The 19,768-nt window shown below is 45.6% G+C and overlaps 3 protein-coding genes across 4 annotated transcripts in view; all 3 read right to left on the bottom strand.

Annotated features, from left to right (window-relative positions):
- Window positions 1-216: 216 nt before the first annotated feature.
- LOC110188288 (putative cytochrome P450 12a4, mitochondrial) lies at window positions 217-2,711 on the bottom strand. Its single transcript, XM_020957987.2, has 4 exons — window positions 2,145-2,711; window positions 1,486-1,976; window positions 977-1,424; window positions 217-919 (listed from the first exon to the last, which is right to left on the bottom strand). The coding sequence occupies exons 1-4, from the start codon at window positions 2,373-2,375 to the stop codon at window positions 320-322; spliced, it is 1,770 nt and encodes a 589-aa protein (XP_020813646.2). The 5' UTR covers window positions 2,376-2,711; the 3' UTR covers window positions 217-319.
- A 51-nt stretch (window positions 2,712-2,762) lies between these two features.
- Window positions 2,763-4,848, bottom strand: Cyp12a5 (Cytochrome P450 12a5). Its single transcript, XM_020958035.2, has 4 exons — window positions 4,714-4,848; window positions 4,118-4,608; window positions 3,607-4,054; window positions 2,763-3,549 (listed from the first exon to the last, which is right to left on the bottom strand). The coding sequence occupies exons 1-4, from the start codon at window positions 4,783-4,785 to the stop codon at window positions 2,950-2,952; spliced, it is 1,611 nt and encodes a 536-aa protein (XP_020813694.2). The 5' UTR covers window positions 4,786-4,848; the 3' UTR covers window positions 2,763-2,949.
- Window positions 4,849-5,901: 1,053 nt separating this feature from the next.
- The window catches only part of LOC110188389 (uncharacterized), a 37,962-nt gene continuing 24,095 nt past the window's right edge, over window positions 5,902-19,768 (bottom strand). The window contains exons 1-7 of one of the 2 annotated variants that reach the window (XM_020958110.2): window positions 14,175-14,283; window positions 10,805-14,057; window positions 8,162-8,875; window positions 7,943-8,088; window positions 7,736-7,873; window positions 6,899-7,665; window positions 5,902-6,838 (exon numbers count right to left, since the gene is read on the bottom strand). In XM_020958110.2, coding sequence (XP_020813769.2) covers window positions 6,418-6,838; window positions 6,899-7,665; window positions 7,736-7,873; window positions 7,943-8,088; window positions 8,162-8,875; window positions 10,805-14,006 — 5,388 coding nt within the window. In that variant the 5' untranslated portion in view covers window positions 14,007-14,057; window positions 14,175-14,283 and the 3' untranslated portion in view covers window positions 5,902-6,417. Of the gene's footprint in view, window positions 6,839-6,898; window positions 7,666-7,735; window positions 7,874-7,942; window positions 8,089-8,161; window positions 8,876-10,804; window positions 14,058-14,174; window positions 14,284-19,768 lie in introns of those variants that run through there. The other variant, XM_020958109.2, reaches the window with a different exon arrangement.

Here is a 19,768-nt window from a genome sequence, read left to right as displayed (position 1 = left end):
TTTTTGTTTTTATACAGACTGCAGTCATTGGTATAAAAGGAGGTACCCTAAAGATATACATATATATTAAAGTATATATAAAGTTGTTGCTTAGGCCTAAACAATGCCAGGTTTGACAACATGTTCCTAGCTATGTTGCCAACATCTAGCAACATCTTCCTAAGCATTTCACAATGTTCAATAAAACTTTCCTAACTTAGAGCAAAACCACACCCCTTTGTAGCCAACAAATATCACATATATATTGCTTTATCTTTATAATTACTCGACTCGGACTTTACACTGACCTTTAAATCGTATTATTTTATAGACCAAGTAATTAATTTGGCAAATCGGTGAACTTAAACTTTAGCGGTATGTTGGGAAGATTGATCAGTGCGGACTTGAAAGCATTCTCTGTGGGATAATTGAACTCCACCTTGAAGTTGCGAATGATTCGGGCAATGCCCAGCTCTAGTTCCATTTCCACAATGCGCTTGCCCACGCACATCCTGGGTCCGAATCCGAAGGGCAGAAAAACGAATGGATTCTTGGACTTCAGCTCATTAGCCGGGCACTTGGACTGAGCATCTTTGGGGGTGCGTACCCAGCGCTCCGGCAGGAATTCGGAAGCTTGTGGGAAGTACTTTTCGTCGGTGAGCGGATGTAGAGGAACAATGGATATATAGGTGCCGGCGGGCACTTGATAGCCACTGAGAACGGAGTCCTTGGCAAGGACACGGGCATTACCAACGATCAAGGGGCGGACACGCTGGGACTCCTTGATGCAGGCACGAAGATATGGGACACTCTTCATTGAGGCCTCAGTGAACTCTGAATCCTTGTTAGGCAGCACCTGCATCACTTCCTCCCGCAGCTTCTCCTGTTTCTCGGGATTTTCAGCGAGGCACAGCATCAGGGCAGCAAAGGTACTTGAGGTCTGTATGGAATTACAAGTTAATTTAGCATTCAAGAGATTCTTAAACCAAATACTGACCGTATCCACTCCAGCCATCAGCATATCCATGGCCATTACGGTAGCCACCTTCTTGTTCACCTTTAGGAGCTTCTCCAGGACACTTTGTTCACTTTCCGGACGTACAACTCCCTCCTTGGCCTCCTTCTCCAGGCGCACGATCGCCTCCTCTACATAGGCCGATGTCACTTCCTGGATGCCATCGAGGGCGGTCATTAAACGCTTAAACTTTGGTGTCCTGATGTACCGCCATGGCGAGGGCTTCATCTCGAGATCAGCGGCAACTATAAAGAATTCATCCAGGTAATGGAAAAGCCTGAGGGCTTCACTCTCCTTGTTCACATCCTTCAGCAATCCCAGCTGCTTGTCCAGGGCCACCACAGACACCGACTCGAGGGTCCAGCGATTCATGGTGTCTACGAAATCATCGGGCACCTCCAATGTATTGGGATCTCTAGTTTCCCTTATACTATATCAGAGAGATATGGTATTATAAACTTCCGATCTGTAAGTTATTGAGGGTTCCATACCGTTGCACAAACTCCTTATTAACTTGAGACATCTTCTTGTAATACAGCCTTACATTCTTGGGTTGCATGAGCACCGGATTCACAGTGGTGCGGAATTCTCCCCAGGACTTGTCCTGCGAGGGAATGATACCTATGACGCCGTCGTAGAATTCCTTCTGATGCACCTCACGATGATAGCGCAGGACATCGTTTCCGGGACGATGGGGCCACACGCCCTCGTTGCGAAAGACCACCTCAAAGTCCTCCGGATTGTGGGTACTCAGGTAGGCGGGACTTCCCATCGTGCCGGGCATGAAGAATATGTCCCCATAATCCCGTCTCATGCTCTTGAAAATGTCCATCAACTCCATATTCTTGTATTTGCCACCGGGCAAGGACATTTTCATTATCAAAGACATCATATTGATGCGGGGGATCTCCTCGAATGGCTTGGCCTGCAGCCATTCGGAATCGCCCCTGACCTCAGCTGTGGCCACATTGGTTTGCCAGCGCTTGAATGAGTACAATTTTATAATTCAGATTATATATATTAGATTCCAAGGCATATTTCTATGAGTTTCTAATTTCTTTTAAGCGATATTATGGCATGTTTAGACCACTTGATACGCCCGCCTGATAGTTGTCCAGATAATTTGTTTATATTTATAACATTTATTTACCTTCTGATTGCTGAGTGAGAGAGTCGCTTTTTGCGACTGAATTAATGCTGATAGTCTACTGCGCACTTGTGACATTTTCGCAATATTAAAGAACTTGGCTTGTTCATCGCCAAAACAAAACTGAGTGCCCCGGCAGGCGGTCATTCCTAATAAATGTTTGGTTTTCCTAAGGTTTGTGAGAGCTTTGCGACTTAATTGGACATTAACAACACACCAGCAGAGAGCTTCCATCCAGCGGAGAGGAAACTAAACAGGTTCGAGAGAACCAAAATTCGCTGGGAAACATTTGTTTTATTAATATATGAGAGCATTCCCGCTCAGAGAAGGCGGTGCTATCATAACAAATATAGCAGAGGCAATAGAATACACATAGAACTGTGTTATATTTTTTATCTGCCCCTAAAAAAAAAACACACTCACATACCACTTAAGCTTAATAAACTTAAACAAATTAAATGCTTGCTTCTCGCATCATATCGGTCAGTGTCAATGGCATTGAAAACTAAATATTGTCAGCATGACAAGCCAAACAAAAAAATAATATATGCTTTTTGTACTCAGTAAAATATACATATATTATTTAAAAAATACAATATACAAAAGAACATTTAGTGACAATTTTTGTACTCAGTAAAATATACATATATTATTTAAAAAATACAATATACAAAAGAACATTTAGTGACAATTTCTGTAATATATTTGTTTGTTGAACTTAGTGCTACCTCAAAATGTGTAAAAAACTCATCAAAAACACATCTTATCACAACAGAAAATAATCAAAATCCATAGAAAAATTGCTATCTTAATTGGGCAAATCGGTGAACTTAAACTTCAGTGGGATATTAGGCAAATTGACTAGAGCGGAGCGGAAAGCATTCTTGGTAGGATGATTGAACTCCACCGTAAAGTGACGCAGGAGTCGGGCAATGCCCAGCTCCAGTTCCATCTCCACAATGCGCTTGCCCACGCACATCCGGGGTCCGAATCCGAAGGGCAGGAACACAAATGGATTTTTGGTCTTCAGATCGTTTGCCGGGCAGCCGCCGGCAGAATCGTTGGCATTACGCAGCCAGCGCTCGGGTAGAAAATCGGAGGCTTTCGGGAAGTACTCCTCACTGGTGAGAGAACCAATGGGAACCATGGACACGAAGGTACCAGACGGAACCCGGTAGCCGCTAATCACCGAATCCCTGATCAAGCCTCGGGCATTTCCGACCACCAGGGGATAGATTCGCTGGGATTCCTTGATGCAGGCACGCAGATAGGGGATATTTTTCATGGAGGCCTCGGTGAACTCGGAATCCTTTTGGGGCAGCACCTTCATCACTTCCTCTCGCAGTTTTTCCTGCTTTTCCGGGTTCTTGGCGAGGCACAGCAGCAAGGCAGTAAAAGTGCTCGAGGTCTGAATATAAGCAAAATTTCATTTTGGATTCCAAATATCCTTGAAAGAAATACTAACCGTATCCACTCCGGCCATAAGCATATCCATGGCCATTATGGTGGCCACCTTTTTGTCCACCTTTAGGAGCTTCTCCAGGACACTTTGTTCATTTTCCGGACGTACCACTCCCTCCTTGGCCTCCTTCTCCAGGCGCACGATCGCCTCCTCCACATAGGACGATGTGATGTTCTGGAGGCCGTCCAGGGCCGCCATTAATTTTTTCAACTTGGGGGTCTTAAAGTAACGCCAGAGCGAGGGCTTCATCTCCAGGTCACCAGAGAGCACGAAGAAATCCTCCAGGTGCTGGAAGAGCTTAAGTGCTTCGGTGTCCTTGCCTTCCTGCGTGAGCAATCCCAGCTGCCTGTCGAGGGCGACTACAGATACCGACTCGAGGGTCCAACGGTTGATGGTGTTAATGAAGTCTCCAGGGACTTCCTGAGTGGTGGAATCTCTGATGTCCTTAATACTGTAAATGGGATATTACATTGAACTATGAACTTTAAGATCTATTTTAGTTAGGGAATCGTACCGCTGGACAAATGCCTGATTGACCTGCGACATCTTTTTGTAGTACAACCTCACATTCTTGGGTTGCATGAGGACGGGATTCACGGTCGATCTAAAGTCACCCCAGGCCTTGCCCTGTGAGGGAATTGCTCCTTCCACGCCCTGGAAGAAGTCCTTTCGGTGCACGGTTCGATGGTAACGAAGGGTGTCACTGCCAGGCCTGAGGGGCCACACGCCCTCGTTGCGGAAGACCACCTCAAAGTCCTTCGGATTGTATGTCATGAGGAAGGGGGGGCTGCCCAGCATGCCTCCCAAGAAGAATACATCCCCGTAATCATCTCTCATGGCCTTGAACACCTCCATAAATTCGAGGTCCTTGTACTTGCCACCAGGCAGGGCCATTTTTCTGAACACCGAGAGCGAACTAGGCCGTGGAATCTCCTCGAAGGGTTTAGCCTGCAGCCATTCCGGATCATCTCTGGTCTCAGCGGAAGTCGCACTCGTCTGCCAGCGCTGGAAAGTATCATAAACAACATTTGTTCATGGGGTTTTCAATAATTTTCTTAACAAATTCCTAGTTTTTATAGCCTTTGGTCAGTATAAAATGTATTTGTTTACCTGTTGACTGGTCGAAAAGAGGGCCGCTCTTTGCGACTGAATAATATATAGACCAATTCGACCTTTTAACATTTTTGCCACGCTACGAACTTTGCTCGCTCCCGACCAAAGTGAAACTAACCCATGGTTTGGTTCTATTAGTTTTATATTCCAAAGGCCAGCAGCGCTTTCCTGCTAATTTCGGCGATAACAAAATAAATAGAGAGAAATTGAGAGAGGGAGCGGCAAACAGGTTTACGAGAGCTTTGTGAATTGCAAACAAAAACATAAGGAAAACAACACTCATTCAATAACAAAAAAATTACTCACAAATAATATGAGGTCATATAGATTGTTGTATACCCATTAATTCGGAAATTGTCAATGACTTCTTCTTCTTTTATAATTTTAGACTGAAGCTGGAAACTAAGTGAAAATGTCATGAATTAGGTATGAAGATTTATTAACCAATTCAAAACTAAGATAGGAAAGCCCTCCGAATTAAAATTGGCTTACTTATGATTTTTTTAAACTTAGATTTGCCGAACAAATTGTCATACAAAAATATCGATGTGTTTATTTTATTCTGGGAAGTGGAACTTCGTTTGACTTATATAACCCGAGTTATATGTAAAAAAATTAAGCAGTGTTAAAGCTAGTATAATTGATCGCTTCCATTGGCATAGGTTCAAAAAATTCTAGAGGGTCCAAATAGAGAGAGAGAGAGAGAAATTAAACAGAATATATATAGTGCGTCAATACCATTTTATCTAATCAGCTGCAACAAACTTTTCACTATGACAAACAATTTCAAGAGTTCTCGTGACAGTTAGGTAGACATTGCATCAGAATAATGTTTAATTCGCAGAAACTATATTATTAGAAAAGTAAGCTACACATCACGGACTTTGAAATACCCGATATCCCATGGATTGTCTGTTGAGTTAAGAAACTTAGGGACATATGTTTAGTCTTAAATCTAACATGACGGCATGCTCAGGAAATATGTTTCTAAGCAAATGTTGCTACACAAAATGTTGCGTAATATTTACTAGAAGCAGCTAAGACACTACTTCCTTTACTTAATAACTTCGTATTTTATCAACAAATTTTTCTCCAATTTTTATAAGATAGAACTATCGAGTGGTTATAAATATATTTCCATTTTACAGAAATTTACCATACCCTATAAATACAAACCACATCAAGTGCTTATAGGTTTCCATTTATTTATTTATACTGTAATTTATTTATGTTTATCATATATATTTATATGTATGTATATGTATTTATTCAAACACCAAATTTTGTTTTGTTCTGCTACTCAAATTGTTGGCATACTATCTCATATGTAGTAATTGCAATTCGATAAAGTATACAAAGCGTATGTACGCTTACAGGAAAGTATAAATATATTCGTTTAGATTAGGTGACTTACAGGTAGATTACAAATTAATTCATGTTGCACAAATCGCTTGATATAGGCATATATATTTTTACATGACAATTTCCGCGCGAAACAATTTGGCACGCTGGGCAAAGATATATAGTATATATTTTATGCGTAAATGGGGCGATTGAGAATATATATTTATATATGCTTCATTCGTTGACGCTATGGACTAAGTGTCTATGACAGTTTCGTATTCGTATAGTATAGTATGGTTAAGATAATTCCTTTAGCCTTGTGTTGTGTTTTGGGGTTAACTAGAAGAACATCTGGAACTAATCCTGGCTGGCCGATCCATTGGCCGTTGCCTGCTGTTGGTAGCTGCACACTATCTTGGCCGCATCGTTCATCATTTTGGCCGTGGACCGGACGAGGAACATCAAATGACACTCGTCATACACGGTCAACTCCACCCGAGTTCGTACTAAACCATGCAACACGGTGGCCCGCTCCAGATCCAGCCAGCGTTGCAGGGCCAGCTCCCGCTCCTTTACAGAGCCCGTAAGTGCCACATCCGAGGGACCCCACAGCACAAACTCCAGCACGGCCTTGGCCTTGGATAGTGACTCGGCCCGCTCCTGCTGCAGGATGTCCGCCAGAACGGGTGTGATCTTGGTGGCGGGCAGCATGTCGGTCAGCGCGGAATGGGCGCACTTGCACAGCGTGCCCATGGGCTCATCATCATCGTTGTTGTTGCTGCAGGAATATAACATAAATAAGTAAAGTTTCTTGACTTCAAAGTTGGTTTCAACTCACCCCTGCAGAACGCAAAGACGCGCCTGGGCGTCCTTATTGTCCATGTCCTTGGACAGCACCACATTAGACAGACTGAGCGGCGTCTCTTCGATCGCCTTGGCCTGTAGGTTCTTCATGCCATTGACCAGCTGCAGCATTATGAAGGCGACCTCCCGTGTCATAACATCATCGAATGCGGGCATGGCATTGGCATTACTTGAACCATCCTCTCCAGAGCCTGTGATGCTAGGGGATTCCTCATTCAGGGTACTCAGATTCTGCACAGAGACCACGTTCCGTAAATTTCCAGCGCTGGCTCCATTGCCATCCTTCAGGCCACTGAGATTGGGAATGGAGCCGCGGAAATTGAAGTTACTCTTGTCCAGCACCTGCGATTTGCCCTTGAGTATCGCTCCGATTGACTGGAGAGTCTCCAGTTGCAATCTGGGCAGCACAGAGATGGTGGCCTGCAGCAGGGTTACCTCTGTAGAGGGCATCAGAGGCAGCTGATAGCTGGGCACCAAATCGCAGAACTCGGTAACCGGATTAAGCACATCGCTCACTCCGCCGCTCAGCTGGCTCAGCTCACCACCCACGCCACCCAACTGATTACAGTCGGCGGAAAGGGCTAAGGTCACCGGCGATGAGCTCCAGAGTGCCGCATGGAAGGCTTTCTTGCCCACCACAAAAGCCTGGGCGCCCTCCAGAATGGTGAAGTCCTCGTAGCGCAAGTTGATGGCGTTGGCCAGCGGACGCAGGGCTGTTGGCACCACGGGAGTTTGCTGGAGCTGTGAGTTTGAAAGAGATATATGTTAGTGTTATTCCTCGTTTAGATTTCGATGTAAAGGAAACACTCACCTGATCTAGCACCTGGGCGAGGGCCTCATGATTGGCCACCACCACGGCGGTGTAGTTATCCTCGATGGTCTTGTGCACGACACTGCGTCCCTTGCGCATGCGCAAACGATTCGTGGCCTTGCTGCGGTTCTTGTTGCCCTAAAGATCAAGTTGAAAGTTTATGTATATATCTGCTGAGTATATAGTATGTTTTGTAGCAGAACCCACCTGTGGCATGCCCCAGACGCTGTCGTTTATGTCCGTGGCCACATCGCCACCCGCCTCGCTGCCGTAATAGCTATAAGGAGCATAGATGTCGAACTCACCCACCTCGCTGCCAGCATAAGAGGCGGAGATGATGCGTGGAATATTGGCTATACAAAATTATATATTAAATTGGAAAATATATTTGAGATTGTACATATAGATAGCTGATCTGATACCCACCCAAACTGTTGTTCAATCCGTAGTTCCTCACTGGACCGTATTCGCTGCGCGTATAGCTGGCAATGGAGGCCGTGTCCGAGTAGATATTGTTATTGTTCTGGCTATTAGTACGCCGCGTGGCTTGGGTTAATCTCTGACCAGCCACGGAGGCCAGATCTATGTTGCTTCGCGTCGGCGGCGGCGGAGGCGTTGAGGTCGAGCCAGAAGTGGGTGTGGCTTGGCCATTAGTTGTGCTCGGTGGCGGTGAACCCATCTTCACGAACTCATACATGTTCTCATAGTCGCGCTTGTCCTTCAGGTAACTATCAATGGTACTGTTAATCTTGCGCACTGAATCCTTCAGGCTGCTCCGCTGGGCCGTGTCCGTGGCATCGCCAGAGTTTGAGCGCTGCTCGAAGATCTCCAGTTTGCTGGAGATGGACATCTTCGGTTCGCTCTTCTTTTGCGGCATAGTTCGCTCGAAGGTGCTGGTCCGGCTGTTGGCCGTGGATGCAGACTTTCCAGTAGATTCTGTCAGGAGTCCAGAGCCGGTGGCAGTTGGCTTGGGCAGTGCCTTGCCCTGATCCGTTCCTACATTCTCACCGTTTGACGAGCAAATGGAAATAGTGTCGGTGAGGACGCCACGCTTGCGCACCAGCTCCAGCTGCGCCTCACGCTCCCGCATGCTGGCCGTGCGTTCCGGCTTCCGCGGTGCGATTGAGGAGCGGATCTCACCTGGAAACGGAGTAGGGAAAATGGGTTTAAGTGAAAGGTTTATTAGAGTTTATCATGAAGTGAATCATGTGAAAAGAGTTAGCTGTCTTGGCATGATTTAAATGAGTAAAATAATTGATTTAATAGTCATATTAAGACTTTGATGAATCACCTGTCTTTGGTTCTATAAATGAAAAGACTTTTATAAGACTTTGTTTAAAAACAAGTATTAATTAAAGAGGTAAGTACTACTGAGTGAGTTAAGCACTTGTTTATATATTGTATTATAGTATATTTTCTATTTATAAACTCTCTTCACTTTCTTAACATCTTAAAAACCCAAAGAATGTAGGGTTTCCATTCTACTTAATCTGGAATCTATAAATAAAAAAGGACTGCCTAACTAGTAAACTTTCCCGCTTCATATTATAAATAATTTGTACAAATGTTCTACTTATTAGTCACTTGCCAGCTTTTGGCCCATTTATCATGGACAGCTTAAATAGTCGATAAAAGTGGCTATTTTTCAAAGCGATAAAGAGTTTCTTTCTCTTTTTTGCTCGAATGTTTCTTAGCCTTAATTTATTCATGAGATTTCCCACCAGGCTGTCCTCAAATTTTCTTGGTCTTCATGGGGCCATGCCAAATGTTTGCCGGTCGCTAGAGTGTGGTGGAAAAGCCATCAAAGCTCACCTGCCCAGGTGAGGCTGGTTTGACAACCAGCGAGTACTAATTGCGATTTTGACCCAAATTCGTGCCAAATTACAATTCGCACTGGCGCTGGTCGGTTGAGGTTGAATGTGTTTGCTCTCTGTCTCTCTATGGTGGTTCTGGGATGCGAGATTTCTAACAAATGGTTCTCGCTCAAGTCGTGCCTGTGGATTGCCAGTTGCCAGTTACCAGGTGCCAGATGTGCCTGATGCAGCAGCAGGTGTAACAAGTTCTGGCCACAGTTGACCGCAAAGTGTCAGGCCAACAAAAAAAAATGGGTCTCTGGTCCGATATTTTCACCAGGTTTTCAGTTCTCCAGTTCTCGATCCTATTCCTGGTCTGGCTAAAACCAGATAACCAGCAACATGTGGTTACCTCATTGGCCTGGCCTGGTCGCTTGGCTTATTTTCATTTCGATTTGTTTTTATCTCGCCAAACAAACTATTTTGCTCTCTGGCTTTGGCCACTTAACCCAGTTCGAGCCCGGTTGTCTGTGGCTCATCACACTCGTTTGGATGCGGCGGATATGGTCATGAGTGGCCAGGTATACCTGTATTCCCTCCGTATCTACCTCCGTTATATTGATTAAAATGCGTAACTTGTTCTGCGTTCGGATTCGTTTGGTTCTAGCCAAGTTGTTGCTCTCGCCATTTACGGTGATTTTATACGTGTTCTTGTTACGTTTCCGATTCGTGCAATTGAAGTCAACGAGTCAAGAGAAGTGGGTGAAGTGCCCAGAGACCCTTCAGACCCACATATATCTTCTGTTTTTTGTAACATACAGACATGAGCTGGCTGTTTTTCTGAAGGTCGCCCTGAATATTTTTGGGGCGCTGTCAGGGAACGTGATTTGCTTACGCTTTCTTTTGGAATGCGATCGCATATTGGGGAGAAATTGCTGGCAGGAGATGAGGGAGAAACGCCCACGCCTCATTGGATTTGGGTCAATGGAAACGAGATTGAAACTAGCATTCAAGATTTGCGGAATTTCGCAGACATAAAATGTCCAATTCTAGGTGAACCAAACAAATAGAGGTACGAGTATGAGTGCGAATTCCAATTAAAGTCAAGTGTGTGGAAAGGTTTTAGACTTTAAAGCCTATGTGTTTGAACTTTGTTCAGTGAAAGTTTATAATATTTGAAAAAATTTCCCAGGTAATTAAGTAATTTATAATAATTTTAAAAGGTTCAGGCTATATATTCTTAAATATTAAAGTGAAATCCTTTTCTTTTACTCACCCAAATTGGCATAGACATTGTCGGCCTTAAGCTTGACGGATCCGGAACCATTGCCCGATGCCAGGATTGTGGACTCCACACTGCTGGCACTCAATGTGGCCGTCAGTTCCGTCTTCTGTTTACGTCGCAGCTCCGCACTTTTGGGTGGCGGAGGACGTGCCGGCTTGTTGGCCTCATGGGCACGCTGTCCCTCGCTGGCACTGGAGCGTAGCGGCGGAGCCGGTGGCTTCGCTGTAACCACGGCCACAGTCTGAGCCGAAACAGAGTCACTGGTCTTGGTGATATCCTTCACCACTTCCACGGCTGTGGGATTAATGTCAATGGGATGGATAATTACCAGGCGGGGCTTGCCAGAGGCACTGCCCTCCTCCGTGCCGGTGCAAATCTCTGTGTAAACACTCGACTCCTTTTTGTTCAGAGATTCTCCGGACTTGGAGCCACTGCCGCTGTTGCTGCCCATGCGCAGAAACTTCTTGATCGAGAACTTGGACTTTTGCTTCTGCGGCGACGAGGCCGAGGGCGACGACGACTTCTTGTCGAGACCAGCTGCGGCCAGGCACTCCTCCGACATGGACAGGTGACGCTGATTGCGGGGCGTGGGCTCTGGCGTCATCGGTTGCTTCAAGCTCAGCACCGAGCTGGCGGATTGCAGCTGCAGCTGCTTGGCTGCATTCGCCCGTTGCATCACGAAGGTGTTGAGACTGCGGAATTTGGGATTGATCACGGCCCGTTCACGTTTGTCCTTCTCCCGGATGACAGGTGCTGCTCCGGCCGCTGGCAGAGCGGGCTTTCGGGTGTACAGGCTGCTATTGTTGGCAGAAGGTGATCCTGTCACTGTGGCTGGTCCTGTAGAGTTTCCTGGGGCAGCTCCAACGGTTGATGATTTATCTCCGGATGACACATCACTCGAGCTCGGTGATGTGGCCTTTTCCGCTGGCTTTGCGGCCGCTTTCGTCGCCTGCTCGAACTCAACTACCAGACTGTAGTCCCGCTCCGGCGTGGGCGGAGCGCTCAGCTTCGGCTCCGGCGGCGGATTCGGGGCCTTGCCCTTTTTCAGCTTAGCCTCGTCGGCGGCTAGACTCTCTTTGGCCAAGAGCAGACTCTCGCTGGACTTGGAGATGGCCGACTGCAGCTGGCTGATGAACTGCTGCTCGGCGCAACTGGGCTGTCTCTTGCCCAGGAAGCTCTTCAGCGGGGAATGACTGTTGGAGCTAGTGCCAGCTACGGAGCTGGAGTTGCTACTGTTGGTCACCAGTGGCTTTACTGGTAACTCTGGTTTCTTGAGGCCATGCAGAAACGAAGGCCGTGCATCGATCTTCATCGGCGGTGGCGGTGACTTGGGCAGGGCGGGCAGCACCTGCTGCTCCGGCTGCTCCTTCTGCTGCTGCTGTTGCTTCACTTCCAGGCTGTTGTCCGGATCGGCGCTGCCATCGGGTTCGCCGTGGAGTTCCCGGCTCTTGACAGCCGGCTTGGTCACCGCCTGATCTCCCACCTGGATGTCCTCGTAGTCTGAGTTATTGGTACTCGCACTGAGCTTCTTCTCCACCAGAAGCTGCTGATTGGTCGCTCCCTTGACCGCACTTGCGTTCTTGTACTCACTGCCCAGGCTGATCCCGATACCCGAGTCCGATTCGCTGCGGATCATGTTGTAGGCATTCTCCTCGTCGGAGCTGCCATCGAAGCTGCTGCCCGTGGAGTCGAGGGCATCGTCCGAACTGCACTTGGTCACGATCAGACCATCTGAAGTGATCTTGCTGGTCATGAAGTTGCCCTCATGCAGGTTGTAGCTGGCGGCCCGGGTCTTCGAGCTGAGCAACATATCCGTGATGTACTGCGAGCTGGAGTAGTGGGAGTTCCCAGAGGCGTCCGTCTGGGCGGTGGTGGCCACACCCACCTGTTCCGAGTATTTGCCATCGGGCAGGTTCTCGTAGCTCAGCTGCGTTTCCACCACATCGTAGTAAGCAGACACCCCATTCTCCGTGTCCGAGCAGTTGCTGTCCGTGTCCGAGTACTTGTGGCACACATTCACTTTGGGTTTTGCCTGGTCCCGAGTGATGGGCGCATTACGTGCGATGGGCTTCTTAAGGTCGAGAAATGGCTTTGGGGCATCGCTTAGGGCGCTCAGTTCGAACTTGATCTTGTTGCTGGTGCCGGTAGCGTGGCTGTTAACGCCTCCGCTTCCGCCGGAAGAGACTCCACTGGTGGTTCCAGTCTCACTCTGTTTGTGGTTCTGCTCCAGCGTCTCGGAGATCTCGTCCAGCAGCGACTTCTCCATGGCCCGCTCGATGGGTGGACTGTCCTTGCCATCTCGCGAGGATGTGGTTGTGGCGACTGTGCTGGCAGTGCTTGTGGTTGTGCTGCTCTTGGTCATGGTCAGTGTGGGCGTAAGAGTGGTGGTCACCTTCTTGATGACACTGGCTGTTCCCGTACTAGTGCTACTGCTACTGCTGCTGCTACTGGTTTTAATGGCTGTTGTGGTTACGGTGGCTGGCTTGGCCTTGGCTGGCGTTGCTCCAGCAGAGGATGTGACTGCTGTGGCGGTGGCCGCACCTTTGGCCGCAGGAGAGGCAGCACTCTTTCCTAGGGGCTGGCCAAAGGGCATCACATTGATCGTGAGGGTTTGCTTCTTACCCTCCTTGTCCACCTGGGGAGCTCCCAGCTTCAAGGCGGCAAAGGACTTTTTGATATTGTCCTCGGCATCACCCAGCAGGTTGCCATTGTTCATATTGAAGTCTGTGTTGGCCCGCGTGATCCTCTTCAGCTCCACCGTCTCCTCGTCATCCGTCTCGGTGATGGCCATGTCATCGTGCTCATTGCCCAGGTTCATAAAGTCGTGATCATCGTCGTCGTCATCATCGTCGGACCACTCGCCTCCATAGCCAATGATCTCGTGCAGCTGCTTGGGAAAGCATACCTTGCCGCTCTTTGAACTCCCAGACTTGCTCGAGCTGGAGCTGGAGCCAGAGCTGGAGCTGGTCAGTCTCACGCCGAAGGCCTTCTTTATAATGCTCTTGGCTGGCGTCTTGTGTTTGTTGGGATAATCCATCTTCACCTGACTCTCCGCCTTGTGACTGCTCCCACCGGACTTGGAGGCGGCTGCTGCGGCGGCTGCCTTGTGCTCATCCTTGGACTTGAAGCAGTTCGAGCAGAGGTCTTTCTTCCAGGCATTCTGGGTGAAGTGCGCACAGATGGAGGACGACATCGTGGGGGCTTCTCGTTGCTCGTTTGTCGACGAACAGCCTTAGGCCATATTCTGTAATGGAAAAAGGCAGTCGTGAGTTATGGCTTACAGATGATGATGGTGATGACGCGTTGGTTAGTTCATAAACCTAAACTTTCGTTTGCAAAAAAAGAAATTGCGCAATCTCACTTAAGTTAAGTTAACTTTCCCTGACTGCAACACAATTTCTGGCTGGGCTTCTGCCGCATGACTCAATATTGATTGAGTGGAGAGGCTGAGCCGCCTGCTGGATGTGGCCAAATCATGGCCACAGACTGCCATTTGGTCAGACGGCCGGCTTATCAATCAATCTTCATCCTGATAATGGAATTATTGAAATTTAACCAACGATGATGATGTGGCTGTCTGCTCCCTCTCTGGGAAATTGGTTACTGTTGGCGATTTGGTGGCTCGATAGTTTGGCACAGGGAGTGCACTGTGACAGCCACATAATTAACTCTGATTGTCAAGCATTCGACAGGCGGCAGGGGCCCTCGATTGCCGTTGGGTAATCGCAGCTGCCACCGCACTTGGCAGATTGTGTTGTTTACTTTGTTTTTCCATGAAAATGACTTTCTAAATGCAACAAAACCCCGCCTGGTCCCAGGCTCCACATGCTGCAACATGTTGACTCTGTCACAGTTGGTGTTCAGCGAAAAACCAAGGAAGTTCCACAAATCAAACGAACTCATTTATGGCTTTGGAAGTGACTGCTTTATTTGGCCAGAAAGACGACAAAGCTTCTAGAAATGATTCAATGGCAAACTGGTTTCCTTCTAAGGAGTTAAGCCATTTATTTTGATAATTTCCTAAACACAAATAGAGAACGATTTGTAATTCCGTGAAATTTCCTGTGTAGAACTTTATTGTGGTAATTTAATGAGTGTAGAGTAGTTCCAGAGATCTTTTATGGACAGCTTTTATTCTTTCAAAAAACTTAATGTTGCTTTGATGAACGCTAATTTTGTTAATGTGAATCGGACACTAGTTGTTTGCACTTGAAGAATTAGTTTAGAGAACAAAAGAAACTCGGGATTTTATAGATTGATAGAAGACATACTGGAGTCTTTAATAAAAACTTTAAATTGAGAAAACTTGGATAAAACGTGTGCTTGCAATTAACTTCATTAAAGATATTTAAAGATTTGTATTGGGTTGAAAGTACCTCTGACTTTATAATAATGACACATTTTATTAAGACAATATAAGTCATAAAATCTCCTAGTTTTTTCCCTATTCGAACTTATTTTTTCCTCTGTGCTTATAATAACCTGTATACCGTTCTTTAACGCCTCTTCATGATTCTCACTTCTAGATTCTTGTACTTATTCTTATGATTATTCCCGAGGGCATATCATTCGTGAAGATCACATTACACTCCACCAATTTATGACTGTTTAGCCGGAAGATCTTCTGACAGATTAAGAAACCGAAACGTTTCTTATGGGTGTTTCTTCCGAAACACTTCACACCATCCACCGACAGGTAACAATGTAACGATTTTGAGGTCTTTAAGCCATTAAGTTAACTTCCCCATATGGCGACCAGCATATGGGGACGCAAGTGTGTCACATTGGCCAAAAACACGTAGTTAAGGTGCCTAATTGGGAAAGTGTTGCTGGTGTGGCGATGATGTTGCTGCGACAACACCCACAGCGGAGCAACAATGGAGATGACAACAGCAGCCGTTGGCAGAGCAAGAGCAACAACAATAACAGTTTTTGGTTGCTTTCGGTTAACATTTATCAAAGTCAGCACCGGCACCAAGGAAAGTTGACCCATTGTTAACCCATTGTTGCCGGCGTGCTCCACTTTTGTTTGCTGTTTTACTGGTTCAGAGATGAGAGTTTGTCATTTTTAGACACAAAATATTGTTTGGGGAATCTGTTCTAACTATAATTCAATAATTCATATTTATTTTATTTAAGTTACATTATTGGATTTAAGCTGATTGTCTCCGAAATATTGGTCCTTTTAACCAGGATATGAACCAGTTCTGGAGATCTTGTCAAAGTTATTTACATAAGTTGCATAACTTTTTTTGTATGCCTAATGATTTTTTGTAATCTTCTGTATTATTTTGTAATCTATGACTTTAATTTTAAACCTTTTTTAAATATATTTGAGCAGTTTTCGAATCAATATTTTGGCAGCACTGTTGCCTTTGTTGCTTCTGTTGCTGCCACGCTTGATTTCTGCATCTGCATCTGCATCTGCTGTTAGATTTGCAGTTTTGGGTCAGCGTTTTGACTTGACGTTAATATGCATAAATCTCGGCTTTGTGCAACGCGGTCGCAGAAACAATTGGCATCGCATGGAGCGATGAGGGATGAGGGATGAGGGAAGGGTGCCTCTGGCCTGGCTATAGCAAATTGCATAACAGTGCGGGCTAAATGTTGCTACCATGTTTCTCTGTATTTTTTTTTTGCTCGCATTGTTACACATAAATTTTAGCCTCCGCTCGCGGTTTTCGTTACCGTTTGTTTTGCTCTCCTCCAGAGCTATGGCTTTTTGTTAATTGTTTGCATTTTTTCTTTCACTCATTTGCATTCGATTGCGGCATCGATTGGCCATTTATTTATGGCCACACAAAACAGCATAAAAACCAGCGAGAGAGTTGTGCCCATTCTCATGGAAAGCAAGTGGAGCGGCAATCTCAGGAGAAGTACAGATACAATTGTTGCGAATTGAAGGCGATTTGGAAAACTGTCAAAGGCATAAAAGAAATGCAGAAAATGCCCAACAAATTGTACAGCCCATTTGACCATATAAAAGCCGTTTTTGCCAAGATGAAGATGGTGTTGTCTCTTCGAATTGGAATGCAGAAGCAGCTGCAATCGGACAACATATCTCTCTAAGCTATTTTTCAAGTTTGGCTTGAGCTGTTTGCTGTGGCATCAGGAATGCTGTTTTCCTCCGGTGAGATTGCTAACCGGCGAAAAGAGAGATATCAAAGGTGTGTTTTGTGGCTAAAGTGTTACACAAATAAATCTACATAAATTGGCCGAGAGCGAGTATCAGGATGCGGCAGCAGCAGCAGCTCGTTAGCCATGTTTGCTGTCCATCGAAGGCGGAGAATGGATCACCTGGAAACGGTAGGATTGTCTTGTCCTGTCCGTGGGCGTTACAAATTAATTGATGCCCCACGTTTGGATCTGGATCTGGAATGGGATTTGCATTTTGCATATATAAACACTCGATATACGCGAAAATGGCCGTTAACGAAACCCGTTCCCATTCGTTACGGCGGCAACCCATTTCGATGTTTTGCATTCTGGCGGCGCTCTCTATATATATGTATATATATTTGCCTTAATCTCTGATCGGATCGGATATTGTGTATGCCGCAAAACACAGTTAGCTTGACCGCAGGCGGTAGTCTGTCGAATGAGGCCAACAGGTTTTATTTTTTTACCAACAGCAATGCAAAAGTTCTGCAGGCTATTCTAGACAACACATCCTAGTTCTAAAGAGTAGAGTATAGGGAATAGTGGTTTTGGGATGAAGTTTGTAATCCCAATAAGAAGAAAATTTGAGAATTTAGAGGCCGAATTAATAAAGATTATTTAAGCAATGCATTTTCAAAGAAAACTTTTAGGGGAAAAGGTAGATAAAAGCATTGGTCTCGTTTACATATTCCTCAATTAAAAACATTCCATTAAAGACAAGGCTCTTAATCCTCGATCCTATTTTCAACAGTTACAGAGTATCTCATAATCAAACCTCTTCTCTTACCAATTTTTTTTTTAATAATATTTTCCTCAGCTAGCTACCAATTTTTCTTTTTGTGGGCCAAAGAGAGAAGTGGCATCCACGGAATTCGGGTGCTGAAGGAAAGTAGGTTAAAATCGCGCTTGACTCACCTCTCACAATCGGTCGAAAACCGCAGTGGAAGAAGAATTTCCAGAACCGAATTTAAATTTAATCACCTGGTGTTGATTCCCATTAAAGTTGCGCACAAAATAATAATAAAAAAAAGAACAGGAAAGCGAAAAGCGCAAACACGAAATTGAAACGATGTGAAGCGCGAGATGCGATGAGATGGCCATGGCCAGAGATGATGCTGATTCTATATGGTTTTGTGTGTGTTCCACAACTGAAACTGGAGGGAACAGAGGTCTGGGAGGCATCTCTCGGATGCCCGATGAGCTTTGTTCCACATTTGCACGTGAGATTTATGCGTGGCTGCGGCTGCCACTGGGGGAATGGCCCCTTCTGGTGTTTATTTATACATTTATCGTTATGTGCGTACGCACGTATTAATGGATCTATACATATATGCACAGCAGCCCCAGTCACCTGTGTTCCGAGATTATGCAAAGCAGGAGAAGGAATGGAACGCTCACTCCCTGGCCTGTTTACATCCGCTGCCAAGTCAAGTTATGCGATGAAGTTTTTGGCCAAAAGAATTCGCAAATGGGTTGGGCCCAAAGACCGCAGCATTACGAACGGATGTTGTGGGCGATCCTGCCAAAGCCAAAGCCAAATCCAAATGTCAACTATTTGCTTCGGGCCTTTAAAGGCAAAACTGCCAATTAGGCTTTAGGGGGGAGGGAGAGCTTAGCAGCTTAGCAGCTCAGCATCAAAAGGTGGAGTGGCTAATCCGGCCATAAGCCATAAGCCATAAGTCATAGCTAAGCCAACAAGAGCAGGAGTTCAAAGTTCAAGTTCAAGTCGGTGGCCTGCACTTGCTGCAACATAAGCTGCTGCTGCTGCTCTCATGCATTTGGTTTAGGCCTCATTACGCTTTCAAATGTAATCAGCTGCTTATTGGTAGCTCTCCAAGTGTGGGAAAATCAAACATTGTGAGGAGCCATAAATTATGCGGATTGAAATTCAAATCATACACTGAGAAATCAATTAAATAGGATTTGGAATACGGTATTGAAATGGGAAAGAAATAGAGGTTGAAAATCTATGCTTAAGAAAGTTGATCTAATAGTATTAATTATTTTAGATATCAATTAAATTTTCCAGTGTTTAGCATTCAATGCCAAATAGTGACTGCTGTACATATGTATGCCAAATATTTATACGTTTCCCTGTTCACACGCTCAGGCAAAATACACAAAAGTTTAGAGCGGAGATTGTTTAATTAAAGCCAAGTCAAAGTTGCCATTAGCCCGGCTAGATGTTGCTGCTGCTGCTGCTTCTGTGCTTTTGGAGAACTTGCCGGATGTTGGTGCAGGCAGCAGGGCAATTTTGTCAACGGGTAATACAACAAACTTGTGCTACCACAATAATAACAACAAGAAAGGTAGCAACAACAATAGAGGCTACAAAAGCAGCAACAGCAGCAACATCAACAGCAGCAACACCAACAGCAACACCAACAGCAACACCAACAGCAACAGCAGCAACATCTCAGCTGCAATTAAATTGTGAAGAAGTTGTTGAAGTTGCTCGACGAGCGGGTGAGTGGAAATTACTGCCTTTTACACAGTTGCGATTAAAACGGAAAGATTGGATACGCTTAGTTTTTCGAGAAGCTGTGTTAACTGGGGACTTTTTGAACCCAGCATAAAGATAAGATATATAGGATTTAATACGAATTTAAGCGCCACTCAACAACACGACTTTACAGCTCATATATCGTGTTAGGGGGGCCACCCAAGACCCGACTTTGATTTCCTGATGTTTTGACACATTCTGCCAATGTTCTCCAACTCGACGCCAAGTCACTTGTTCCGCTGTCAATTATGTTGGGCAACGACTAGCCCGGCTCCACGTCCGTCTCTCTGTCA

The sequence above is a fragment of the Drosophila serrata genome, unplaced genomic scaffold (assembly GCF_035046125.1).
Source record: "Drosophila serrata isolate PLE 108 unplaced genomic scaffold, ASM3504612v1 contig_269, whole genome shotgun sequence".
NCBI classification, from domain to species: Eukaryota; Metazoa; Arthropoda; class Insecta; order Diptera; family Drosophilidae; genus Drosophila; species Drosophila serrata.
Note: the sequence above shows the minus strand (reverse complement) of the source record. Positions and strands in the feature narration are given on the sequence as shown.

Bases quoted from the DNA above. Each gene is read 5' to 3' on its own strand.
- LOC110188288 (XM_020957987.2), bottom strand. From the start codon at position 2,375: ATGGAAGCTCTCTGCTGGTGTGTTGTTAATGTCCAATTAAGTCGCAAA. The intron at 1,977-2,144 runs GTAAATAAATGT...TACTCATTCAAG, and splicing joins TCTCACTCAGCAATCAGAAG to CGCTGGCAAACCAATGTGGC. The intron at 920-976 runs GTCAGTATTTGG...AATTCCATACAG, and splicing joins TGATGGCTGGAGTGGATACG to ACCTCAAGTACCTTTGCTGC.
- Cyp12a5 (XM_020958035.2), bottom strand. From the start codon at position 4,785: ATGTTAAAAGGTCGAATTGGTCTATATATTATTCAGTCGCAAAGAGCG. The intron at 4,609-4,713 runs GTAAACAAATAC...GATACTTTCCAG, and splicing joins TCTTTTCGACCAGTCAACAG to CGCTGGCAGACGAGTGCGAC. The intron at 4,055-4,117 runs GTACGATTCCCT...TCCCATTTACAG, and splicing joins AATCAGGCATTTGTCCAGCG to TATTAAGGACATCAGAGATT.